This window comes from Alexandromys fortis, unplaced genomic scaffold (assembly GCF_014885135.2).
Source record: "Alexandromys fortis isolate MF-2015 unplaced genomic scaffold, M_Fortis_MF-2015_v1.1 scaffold_24, whole genome shotgun sequence".
NCBI lineage: Eukaryota > Metazoa > Chordata > Mammalia > Rodentia > Cricetidae > Alexandromys > Alexandromys fortis.
Genome location: NW_026067906.1, coordinates 1,342,633 through 1,356,216, shown reverse-complemented (window position 1 = coordinate 1,356,216; position 13,584 = coordinate 1,342,633). Strand labels below are relative to the sequence as shown.

Genomic DNA, 13,584 nt, shown 5'->3' with positions numbered 1-13,584 from the left:
GGAGCTCACTAACTCAGCAAAGACTAAGCTGGACAGGGACCTCCAAAGATCGCTGTATCTGCACACCCAACCCTGATGTTCTGACTACCCACCGTGTGTGGCTTTTTTAGATAGAAACTGGGATTTGAACTCAGCTCCCCATGCTTGTGCCATAAGCACTATATGGCTTGAACCATCTCCACTGTTCATGACTTTTCATCAGTTCAGGAATTATAGAATTTATGACATAGTTATATTACACTTGGGCATACACCCCAGGACTTTATCACCCCCTGCTTAGATACTGACACGTCCATGTTCTTTATGGCTTTGTTCATAACAGCTAGGAGACAAAATTAACCAAGATGTCTATCAACGGATGTATAAATTGCCCATCAGCAATGAATAGATAAGAAAAATGCTGTACTTGTACACAATGGAATATTAAATGTAAAAAAATGAGGAGTGCAGTTCAGTGATAGACCTTAACAAAATTTTACTGAGTACAGTCACTCAGGTCCCTGAACACAAACATTTCACGGTTTCTCTCATATATGCATCATAGCTTCAAATCTATTATATATTTGAAATGAAGTACATGTTGAAGCCAGGAAATGAGAAATTGGCCACCATGGGTATGGAGATAATCATTAGAGAGGAAGAGATAGGAAATTTGAATAAAATGAAAAAGAAGTGGAGTACTGGGTCCAAAAAAAATTCAAATATGGTGGGGATGGAAAATGAAGTGGTTGGGATGGCTTTGCTGAAATAAGAGAGACATGTGGAGTGGTATGAAATCTGTTATCTTCTAACCCATGGGGAAAATAATTAGGGGGTACTCTTAGAACATAGGTGGCATAAAAGGAAAAAGGAGGGGGTACATCAGAGGGATAGGCTAACATAAAGGAAAAGAGGGTAAGTGTGAGTTAGTCTAAACTAGGTATGAATGAAGAAACCTTACAGAAATCTATTAATTTTATAATCTAACAAAAATATTATATGCAAGAATTGGAACACAATATCCTGTAAGGGTAGACAGGGGTGCTCCCAGAAGACATGGAATATTATATGAAAATCTCAGAGCTAGACACAGGATACCTTCCTACAAATTGGTCCTTCAGATACCCAGAGTCACGCAAACAATACAGGCAAATATTTGCCTACCTTAACTGTGTGATAAGACCCTAATACTGAAAACACCACTGAGTTTGGATGTAGGTCAGAAATTAGCCTCAAGCTGGACAGAAATCACTTTCACTGATGGCTAACTTACGTAATGACAGAAGGCAGGCGCTGTATGGCCTGCTTGAGGGGAGAAAAATCACAAATAGTGTTGCCCAATTCTTGGCCCTACCTGCTCCGGTACTGACCCTATGGGCAAGATGCACCCACTAATGTAAGCATAGTGCATTGGTTATATAAGGTGATAACAACTGTTTTCTGATGGCCTGTGAGACCTGTTCCACAGGAGGGATTTCATGCCGAGTTCTACAATCCTCATCAAAAGCCCATGAATGTAAAATGAATTTTAAAAACTCAGAGACAGAAATTGGGGTTCACACTGAAAACTAGAGAAAAAGAGGTCTTACTTATCCCAAGACTGGGCAACTGTAAACTAAGCAAACTAGGCCTCTCTCTTCTCCCCATTTATCCTCTGGTGCTGGGATTAAAGGTATGTGACTCTTTGGGACTGAGAATAAAGGTGTGAGCCACCACCACCTGGATTATTTTCTACATTGTTCTTGTGTAGCCCCAGGTGGTCTTGAACTCAAAGATCCATTTGTGTCTTGAATCCCGGGATTAAAGGTATGTGTGTGCCTGACCTCTAGTGACTTTAGCTTTGCCTCTGGTTTTCAGGCAAGAAATATAAATAATATACCATTACAACTAGGCAGGTCACAGGCCCTAGTGGGGAGCCTGCTTTTGATGTTTTTGTTAAGGGATCATGCTGTCAAATTGCCTTCTTTCTGCCCATAGATTTGTGTGACACTCAACTTCGGTTAGAGAAGTTTATTAATCTGGTGGTAGCGGTTGGTACAAGGACTAATAAGCAGTCAAAGTGCTAAGTATATGTAACCACGAGGCTCAGGGAACACTCCAGAAGAAAGGTAGAAAAAGAGTGTTGAAATGCTGACCTCTGGACATGACATAGCTGTTGAACACATCAGTTCACAGAAGCTATGATTATCTGCACATGATCAAGCCAGGTAAAAATGCAAACTGAGTGCATAGTGAGAGGTCTCCAAAGCCTCACTCTTTGCAGAGGAGCTATGGGCTGTCGCTGGAACCTATAGGAAGGAAATTTATACTTCTTCAAGGATGTGGGTATTGATAAACCCATACCTTGTGAATGGCCATACTACCAATACATCTGAAAAACACTAAGTGAATTCATACTTATTAATATCAAAAAATGGACAAAAAGTTGGGAGAGGGACAGACTATTGTCTCCTATGGGAAATTGGAAGTGAGTAGCAGTAGACAGTTATGAAAAATACTTCATACAAATGTGGCCTTTTAAAAGAAAAAATAAAAACAGTATTTTTAAAAAAGGAACTGGGCTTATTTTTCCTAAGGCCTTTACCCGTTGTTTGTCAGAATCTTCTATGAATGAATGTATTGTGTCTTCTTTCATTTATATTTTTACAAAACTCCGGCTAATAGAGACCTTGTGATGGGTAGATATTAAATGTATCAATGTTCAGAGTATTAATATAGGAGAATTGTGGAGTAGGCAAAAGTCTAAAGAGAGGAAAGCAAAGTTGCAAGAGTTATGACATGAGACATACTCATTCTCATTTTGACACATTCCCTACTGTGAGGTCACATCCTGCCCAGAGATTGTCCCTACTAAGTAAATGATAAGCCCACGACACAGAGCCTATTACTTATCAATTTAGCCGTTTATGGGGTGCTCTTTGGCTTGTGTTCTGGGCAATTACTATTCATATAACTATTGGTAAAATGTTTTGAACATAATCCTGGCTACTCCATAAATTATAAACTAAGTCCTATCATTTAGTAGAGACACGTAGCAGAATGTGCAAGTTAATTAAAGCTGGGTCCCCAAGTTAGCTGTGACTTTTGCTTTAAGTATTTATTAACAAAATATATAACCTTATAAAAATATAGTCTTCCTACACAATATTTAAGAAATGGACCTAGAGCAGAAGACTATAATTCCAATAAGATATTAATTACTCTGAGTATCTTTCTGGTAATTGTTGCTACCTTAGTAATTTCCATAGCCAACCAAGAGGTGGTGATAGACCAATGGTAAGCTTTTGCTTATTAAATTATGTATACAGATGTGAATGCATACACACATGCTCAAAAGTGCTGTATACGCATATAATTTTATAGAATGGTGATTAATTTAGTTATGAAAAAGAAAACATGATTGCATAAACGAAGATGAATTTATCGACTTCAATTGGTAATTAGTGGGTCTAGGAAGCACAGGTTACCTTCAGTGTGCAAGATACAAGAAAATGCAGCACCTTAAATTCCAAATTTTAATACTCTCCACTGTAATTTCTGATTCTTTCCGCAGGCCAAACATTTTTCAGTTGATACACTTTGACTTTTCCTCATTCTCTGTCTTTTCTGATCGTCTGATAATACAATGTTTACTTTTTATGTTGGATTTTATTTTCTTTCTAAAGAGTCGCATGACTCCTTTCACCTGGGAGACAGGAATTCTCCATTTTCATCCACTTTTATTAGTGATAGTTAATTTAGAGAATTAAGGACTTCTCAATTAGAATGATCGCTCTATTTCCATATTAGAAGAAAGAGGCCATAATAACTCTCTTAATGATGTGCCAGCACAATTTGGTGCTCTGCTTTTTTTTTCTCTCTCTAAACTATCTCATTCTATAAATAATTTATCACAAAACCCTAGGACTTCAATAACAGAGGCTCAGCACTTTGCAAAGACAGCATTGCAATATGCAGTATGACTAAATACTCATGGCTTTAAATATTGAATGAAAATTGCGTCCTTGTATAATCCAAAGTGACTGTAACATTTTATTCATGTCCTCTCCACTTCAGAGTGCAGCTAATGATGTTAGCCAATGGAGCACTGGCTTCCAATCTGACGTACAGTAGCCATCCAGCCAAGGCCAGATCTTTTAGTAGTTTCTAACTCCGGCCTTTTTATTGGTGAGTTCAGAATGTATAAATAATATCAAGTTCCACCCAAGTTAAGAGTTTGATAAAGATAACATAGAATAAAGTAAGTGTTGATTGTTTGAAAGTTTTATTCCAGGCACTTTAACATCAACATGTCTTTTTGTATGCATTCTGGGAAAGAATGTTGCACCGAGCATTTCCAAAGAGGGCCATTTTCCTGATGATTCCAATCTTGGTCGTTGGTCACCAAGATTGTGAAGCCAAGAATTTGCTCTTTATATTTACAGATGTTATTTTTATTTCCTGTAAAAATCTGTTTATTTACAAGGACCATACTAAGACAGGAGGCTTTGGAAATGGCAGAGATGTGGTTGGCACCCCCACCTACATTTCCCTGTGTTACCTTAACCAAGTGGGTTGAGTTTCCACTGGAAGAAGTCATTATAAGTCACTATTGGTCCTCTGTTAGAACTAGTTAATGGCCACCATTTGTTTCATATATTCCTTTTGGTTTCTCTGTGCTCCATAAACATTGATAGCATTACAGGATTCTACACTGGAAATAGATGATCCACTCGTTGCCATATAGATTTTATGAGAAGGAATAGAATCGTAGACAACTGGCGTCCATGAAGCAGATGTGAAGACCGTGGAAAGGTAGTGTCTGCTCTTGCAAGGGACTCAGAGCTGAAGGCATTACTAAGAATGATGTAGGCACACAGACTCCATTTCAGGCACACGTGTGTTCTCCAATTACTATCTAAACAGCTGCAAAGAGCTGGAACTAGGGCTGTTATAAAGATATTAGTTACTCTCAGTTTGTCTGACCAGCAACAGACCAGCAGTTTGTTTCTTTCCTTAGTAAGCTGTGGCTCTAGTTAGTGACTGGCTCCATCAATGAATTAAATTATGTTCAGGTCCTATGTGTCGCCGGCACACATCTCTCTCTCTCTCTTAAAACTAAGCCAAAGAAGGAGCACATACTGTTACTCGTAACTCTTAAGATGAAGTTATAAAACATTATATAGCTTAGCAACTTGGATTTCATATCTAAGCATGTAAACCACAAATTTGTTAATTGTTCTCCTTACTGGCACCATTAAAACAAAACAAATACATTGTCAGTGAAAAAACATGATAATTAGTGGCCTATATGTCAAAAGAGATTCAACAGATTCACTGTGAAAATGCTTTAGAAAAAATATAAGTATGTTACTGTAACTGCATAAAAACCTGTACAGAAATCTAAAATACACAAATCTAAGGATTTCCCAAAGCATCTATTTTTCTATCTTAGTCTTCTGGATGAAAAAAAAAACAGAGTCACATAGCAATATATTGAAATAAATATATAATTATAGTGCATTTTGCCAACATAGTCAGATTATTTTATGTGTATTAATATTCTATTTCTTTTTTCTTGAATGAACTGATTATTATTTTAAATTAAATTAGAAGATCCACAATTATTAAATACTTAAGGTGTGACAATTTCTTTTTACTTTCATGCATGTGTTGTTAGTTCATGGCTACTGACACATAGAGAGGTGACCCGTCCCATCTCTGCTGTGTCTTTCAAAAATGCTACTAGGTATGGCACAGTTTTCTCCCACGGGTCATGTGCATCATGGCCACTAGATGGCAGATGTATATTGAACTAGGGAATTAAAGTTTTTCAGAGCCTGTAAGACATAGCAGTTAAAAAAAAGAGTCAGTTTGATTAACAATGTTTTCTATTTAATTATTTGTGCAGAAAGTAGTTTGGAACCACATAATATTTTAAAGAAGAGACAAAGGACTTGACATTTTATTTACTTTTAAAAATGAGAATACTGACTTTGAAGAAAAAGGGTGGGATATAAAGCCAGAACACAGAAGCCATTTGATTTCGTCTTAACTTCATTTTGCCATTATGATCTCCAAGTTCAAGGAGATCCTACCATTAATAAGAAGTTAACAAAATACAAAACCCCTGACTGCATTTGAAGCATTGAATTTCTGACTTTGGTGGTGGTGTTTAGTTACGGTAAATGTTAAAGGATATAAGGTAATTGAAGCATTTTGAGAAGTAGCAAATTATATAGGCAAACATTTTAAATTAATAGAATTAAAATACACATGGAACATACGAATATATCCAGAGGTGAGAATTCTGCACCGTAGATACCTCAAATGCCTGTGAGACTGTGAAAGCATGTCCACATCATGTAATAGCTCCATACATGCCATTTAATGTCTGAAACATGTAAAAAGGAATATAAAACTTATTTCTTACATGTTACAAATGTATTCCCATTAACTAGACTGAGATAGTCAATATCTCCCATCAAATTTGAACCGATTGAAAAAATGAAAATATATTAGAGCAAGCACCCAGCTTGTGTTACAGCCATTCCTACTGATTCTCTTCTTAAAATGTCTTTTTAAAACTGTAATGTTGAATGGATATAGTATTGACTCAGTGTGAGGTAGCAATATAAAGCTATTCAGCATTCACATCATGAGACGTGTCTGTTGTAGTCTGGAATCATCGGTGTCTTAAATCTGGGAAAAAAAAACTATTTTAAAAGCAACATCAAAGAAAAAATTTCGGAATATAGAAACCTAGCAGAATGACTTGTAGGGACACATGTACAAGAAGCAGTGATTCAGTTAGTTCACGATCTGTCTGTGAAAGAGATTTTAAATGCCTCACACCCTTACCTTATTTAAGATGTGTTACATTTTCTATATTTTCTTGTAGAGAAAATTTGGGGCAAATTGGTGTACAAAGGCTCATCCAAATTATTTTTTGGATGTTTAGGTGTGTGTGTGTGTGTGTGTGTGTGTGTGTGTGTGTGTGTGCAAAAGAGACAGAGAGAGCTCTTCATTGTTTTTGTCTGTTTGAGATAAGCTATCTAACCTCTGAATGTAGATATCAGTAGCTGGCTAGGTGGCCAGTGACCTCCAGGCATCTACTTGTATACCTATCTACAGATAGGTATATCTCTACTTCTTCAGGCTTGGGGTTTCAGATGCATACCTATCCTGTAGACAGAGACTGCACTTTCATTTTTCAGTCACCTAGACGAGAATAATCACACAGAAACTATATTAATTACACCACTGTTTGGAAAATGGCTGAGGCATATGCCTAGCTAGATCTTACATCTTAAATTAACCTGTTTTTATTACTCTATATATTGCCATGAGGCTGTGACTTACCTGCAATGTCCTGGCACCTTCTCCTTTGGCGGCTACATGGCATCTCTTTGACTCCACCTACTGTCTCTATATATCTCTGTTCAGATTTCCCACCTGGCTTTAGTCTGCTAAAACAACCTTATTAATCAACCAGTAAATGCTACACATATATAGAAAAACATTCCACATTATCTATCCACTCAGCTTTTTATATAAATACTGAAAATCTGAACTTGGGTTTTCATGTCTGTGAGCAAGTACTTTACTGTCTGAGCCATGTCCACCATCCCTGAGAGTTCTCATTGCTGGAACTATGACTATGCATTTAAACATGCTATACATACCTCTGCAAGTGTCCTTCACACTTGAAATATCCAGGCATGATTTACATAAAGCAAGATGAAAGAGGCTTGAACCTATGACTTTTCAACACAAACATCTGTAAGCCTTTGATTCAGGGTCATTTATTGTGTAAAAATTTACAGTCCCAAGTGAGTAATTAGAAAACAAAGTGGCAAATGCATTCACGGCCTGCACCCTTGAGACCAGCTTTTCATTTGAAGGGAGACTCGCTCATGGAGGTAACCATCTACCATGGAGAAATGGCCCTTTCTCATTACTGAAAAGCTTCAAGGAGACAAAGTGATAAGAAATCAGAGCTAGTGCTCATAGCTATGGAAGAGTGCTGTTCCATAACATTCTGTAGCTCTTTACTACCTGCAGGTCAGAATGTCTGCTTGGATAATCTTCTCAATGTACAGTCTTCCTATGGGAGGAAGTCTTCTCTGTGCCTCTGTTCACGCATGTAGCTGTATATGCTGATTTTTCAAAAAGTAATTAATATCTATTTGCTAAATATTGACCATGTTTTGAGGCAAAGAGATGAGTTCCCAAAAAATATTTAATTGTAGCTTGTTTCAGCAATAAATTTGTCTCAAATCTTTCTTCTTTCTCCCAGTAATGAAACAATTATAACTATCTCTACACCAATGTGAATGCAAGAAGAGAAATATAGTCTACCATTTTTTTTCTTGTGTCCTAATGATTCCAAAAAGATCACCATTAATTCTGCTTGATTATATTTTTTTTGTAATATGAGATGTATGTTTTTATAGTCTTATACTGTATACTGATATTACTCAGGGTTGTCATTGATTTTTATCTATACTGAAATTTTAAAAAGTGCAGCATAAACAGAATTTTCAGCTATTAACTTACAAATGATATTGTTACATTGCAAACTTACAACATCACCTATAAAGTCATGAGTATTTTTAAGTGAAAGTTTGTTACAGTTATTAATGAGATGTAATAAAATTAGACTACTTTACTTGGGTATTTTCTACCACAAATATATGTAATTATTTAAATCTTTACATATAAGAAAATGTATATACCATATACATATATACTGGTACTTTGTTCAGTTGTGTTCATATAACTGACACAAAGCATTTAACAAATATTAACTGAAATGCTTTCTTCAAATATCATATTAGCTATAGAAATGAGTGTATCTAATATCTCATGTTTATATAGAACATAATGGATAAAGCTTAGCACCTGTTATCAAAGTACTATATCAGCCCTAAAAATAAAGAGAGGAGGAGGAGGAGGAGAAGAAAAGAATGAGTTTCCTTGAGACATGTTTTTTTTTTCTTCCAGTACACCTTACCTCCAAACATAAACACTGGGTCTACTTTGAGTCTCACTGATGCTCAAGTCTACTAAACCATTTTTAGGTTACCAGAATAAGCTATGTGGAGTTCCTGAATGGATGGTAAGAAGTAGGTACAACAATCATGCCAAGTGAACTCAACACACTTCACTGAGTGATAGAGTGAGGTGACCTGGTCTATGAAATGTATAATGGTGTACTGTGTTGCTGGTCACACCAGTTCTCCACATGATTTTATTTTTTCATATTAACCTACAGGATCATCACTGTGTCTGGTTCTAAAATAAGTTTAGGTAGGGAGTCAACAGTGAGTAATTTTTCTTTATTTTGCTCATGTCTTTCAAAAGATACAGATGAGCACAGAGATTTAGTAGATAATGACCAGGGAGGGGAGCAAAGAAAAATGTAGACCTCAATAAAAATCAATTTAAAAAAGGGGGAAAAAGTAGATAATGACTTCTGCCTACCTCTTTGGCTTCTTATTGGCTGCTTCTTTCTCCAGATTCTATTCCTTAGGTCAATCCTCAGATCCTCAATGGCACAAAGCTTCTCCCAGATGCTGGCCATGTTAGGCTCCAACCTCCTCAACCCCAGACACATAGCAAATATCCCCAGCCTCACTCTAAGGTTTCCTTAGGATTTGAGCCTTCATAGTCTTCCTTCAGAGGAAAGTGTTTTAGTGGAACATCATTGTGCCATTATTTTTCACATTGTTTAGTGAGTCATAGTAAATATTAGTAGTTCAGTAACCATTGAATGGCAGTCCCTAGATTAGAATGTAACCTCCTAAATTGTCGCTTATATCCCTGTGATAGTTGATATAAATTCCTCTCCTCTCTGTCGGCTCATATCTTTACTTAGCCACCAGTGAGTGGCACCATTGGAAAGGATTAGAAGGATTAAATGTTGCCTTGTTGGATGAAGTGTGTCAATAGAGGTGGGTTTTTAGGTCTCAAAAATCAATAGTAGTCTGAGGTGCTCTCTCTCCTCTTCCTCCTTCTTCCCCCTCCTCTTTCTCTACCTGTAGATCAGGATGCAGGTCTCAAGTCTTCTCTAGCATCTTCCCCTGCCACTCCTGCTACCTTGCTCCCTGTCATGATGGTTATGGACTAAACCTCTGAAACTCTAAGAAAGCCCCAAATTAAATGACTTGGTCATGGTGTCTCTTCATAGTGGTAGGACAGAGACTAAGGCAATCTGTAATAGTGATCTAAAAAAGAAAAGCTTTGGAATCATTTAATTGGCTGAATTTAATTTTTTAGAAGCTACAAAGTTAGGAAGATGTTAAGATGGTGTGTCAGGAAACCAAGGGAGATCATTGAGTGGCGTGGGTATGATTCTAATGCATTGCATGCATTGCTAAAATTCACAAATAATAAAAATTAGAAGTTTTAAATTTACAAGAAGTATCTCTTACAAGGAGAGATTGAGAATTTTCTAGGTGTGATATTGTAAAGACAGTCAAAGCTAGATAGCTTTCTTAAATAGAGAGCTATACTCATTTGCCATAGTGATTTTTTTTTCACAAATGTTTTGAGTGAAGCACGTTTGAGTTTTAATGTGTATGGAATGGCCAGTATCAGTGACATAGAGTTTTGTTTTCACTATATGTATGTATAATAAATGCAACAGGAAGACATATAGTAGCCAATTTAAATCAATTTGATAGGACATTTAGACTGAGTCAAACATAAAGTAATACTTTCCTAGCTTACCATAAAATGTTTGATATTTATTGATGTAATTTGTCATGTATGGTGTGGTTTGTAGAATCTTACAAAGAGGTTTTTTTTTCCTTCATCCCATTGGACCCTGGAGAACAGCTGCATAGATTTGAGATGTTTAAATACAAATGAGGACACTTTTAATAATTTTATTACTCAATTGCCTATAATCCTGCAAATAAATCAATACCTACCCAAGAAAGAGATCAACAAGAAAATATTCTGTTCAACCATCAAATACTAGTGTATCAAGCTAAGAAGCCTAACTGACAAGGTGGAATTCTGAAGCCATTGTAGTCAAATTTTTCATCGTAGATGACTCTAGCAAATGCTGTCAGTGGACCTTCCACAAGTGGAGGGAGATATGTTTTTACTCCGTAAAACTCTTTGTACCATGGTAGCTATTTGGAATGATGTGTTCTCCATAGATTATCAAAAACTATTCACACAGGCTCATATTTGCACATCATTTTTACTCTCTTTTTTTAAAGAAGACAAACTGGGAAACAAAATTAGATATTCTACCCCCGCGCAAAAGTCAACAATCAGTCTAAGTTTCTATTTTCCTCTGAACGTATGCAAGGAATATATGCATGAACAAGGCTTCAAAATCTAAGCCGTGTGCCATTGTTTGCAGTTACCTTGGATCTTAACTAGATGTACAAGTTGACTTCTGACCATGGGGAATCCTCTCCACGCATGGATTATGGATTGCTGAGACCATGGCAAATAGCCAGTCCCACAGAAGCAACTTCATGTTCCTCTGAGGAAGATGCATAGCACTGTGGAGTAAGGAATATGAATGAGCAATGGCACAACAGCATGCAAACGGGGTCACAAAAATACAGCCCTCAAAAATGAACTCTGACGGTGGAAAATCTACAGCTGTAGAAAAGGGCTGTTCTCTGTGCCCTCAGTGACAAGGGCAGTGGTAAATATTCAATGGTCACCATGCATGCTTCTTAAGCAGGTGACAGCCAAAAATCTGTTGATTGCAAGCTCATTAAACTTAATGTTTTTCGATATTGCAAAAAAAAATTTGAACTACAAAATCTCAGTTGTCTGAAGAGGGAGACAGCAAATGAAAATATTCAAACTGGAGTAATAAAATATTTGGCCTTTAATCATTTCCAATAAAATATATCTGAAATCTTTCCCTCCCCCACCCACCACAGTCATACACAAACACACCAATGTTTAAATATTTTATAGTGGCCAACGAAGGTGTTTACATTGATGTTTATTAATGGAACTCACTTTTGAATTTGCATTTAATAAGTTGGTAATCCCCATTAGCCTCAACTCAGTTCCATTTTTGTTTCTCAGTTCCCTTCCTGATGGCTAATGGCTAATGTCCGATGTGCGGTACCATAAACAGATCTGCCTCCGGCACATTGGGGATTCTTTGTTCTCGGCTTAATAAGTCATAGTTTATAAAGTTCTCTCTTTCCTCTTCGTCCCCTACTAGGATTGACAAAGGCATTCCCAGAGGCAAGAATTTGTCTTCCTCTCTCTGCTGTCCCGCCTCCAGCCCCTCGTCTTCCAACATATCCTCCTCTTCTTGGTCGTCTTCTCCTCCTTCCATATTGTCAGCATCTTCGACTTCCTCCTCCTCCACATCTTCATCCTCTGCCTCTCTTTCCTCCTCCTCGTCCTCCTCCTCGCACTCCTTTTCATCACACACTTCTCCACACTCCTCATCATCATTTTTCTCCTCCTCTACCCGCTGTGGGGTGGGAGACGGGATTTGCTGCATTGGAGCAGGACTCAAGGTTAGAGAGGGATCCTGCATGAAGCCATACAGATCTTCAGGCAATTGGTCGTCTTCCTCGACGCTGCAGTGAGGCGCCTCGTTGACAGTGAAGTCTCCCGGCGTTGTGCCACTGGCCTGGGCTTGCTGCGCTCTCAACATCGCCTGCTGGCGCTCCATCTTCTCTTGCTGCCTCATGTCTTCATAGACCTGGTTCATGATGAACTGAGTGGTGTTCCGAGGCGCTCTCATCCCAGGCGCCCGCCACCCGTAAAGGTTGACCGGCCGCAGCAGCTTGCTCAGGTCAATAGGTGGGCTCCTCGGGAAGGAGCGACGAGGTTGGCGGCGCAGGCCACGGCTCCTGCGTCCCCAGCGCTTCTTTCTGCCAGGGGGTCTCTCCCAACAGGGGTTCCAGGGGCCGCTCCAGTAGCAACAGCAGCAAGGGCAAACCGGGTGCAGACCGTAGGCTCGGATCATCTGCACTGGGCACAGGGGGCTATGGGATGCCGTCAGAGGTGGGCGCCAGGGCTCTCCGCAGCGTCCCCAGTTGGAGTACACCGCCCAATAGGGCCCCCTGGGCTGTTGGTACCATGGGCCAGGGCTATGTTGTTGCTTGGGTTGTTTCCTGGGGGCCTCATACTCAGCTTTGGTGCCATCACGGTACCGCCGCTTGGACATCTGAGAGCCCCTCTGCCTTCGATGGTAGAAGGACCAAGTGCGCAATGGAATGGAGGATGCCCAGCCGCCTCCGCCCAGATTGAGGGGATCTTCCCTTTCGTTGACCGTCTGGGTCATGGTTTAAGGATCTCCACGAGTCTTCCTAGTGGTAGCCTCCTAGGAGCTGTCACTTTGGCCAGATCCGATGGTCTATCAGAAGAGCCTTTCTGTTGGTCCCTAGGGCCAGGTGCTAGTGACCTCGCCTGCCCTCTTTCTTCTCCACTTGCTAGCTCTTCCTTCAGAATCACTTTCTTTTCGCACCTGGGTTGTCTTGCCCAGGTGATTTGGGTGGGGTAAGGATGGTGGGGGAGGAAGGTGTTGGTGGGCTATGAGCTGTGAGAGCCACTCCCGGGTCCCTCACACACCCGCCTCACACGAGGCTTGGGCTGGGGACGGGAGAGGCAGGGATCGCGTGT

General features: G+C 39.0%; 1 protein-coding gene across 1 annotated transcript; it reads right to left on the bottom strand.

Moving 5' to 3' along the window:
- Positions 1-12,049: 12,049 nt before the first annotated feature.
- Ccer1 (coiled-coil glutamate rich protein 1) lies at positions 12,050-13,246 on the bottom strand. The gene has a single exon (XM_050135534.1). It carries the CDS (start codon positions 13,244-13,246, stop codon positions 12,050-12,052), a length of 1,197 nt encoding a protein of 398 aa, XP_049991491.1.
- Positions 13,247-13,584: the final 338 nt, after the last annotated feature.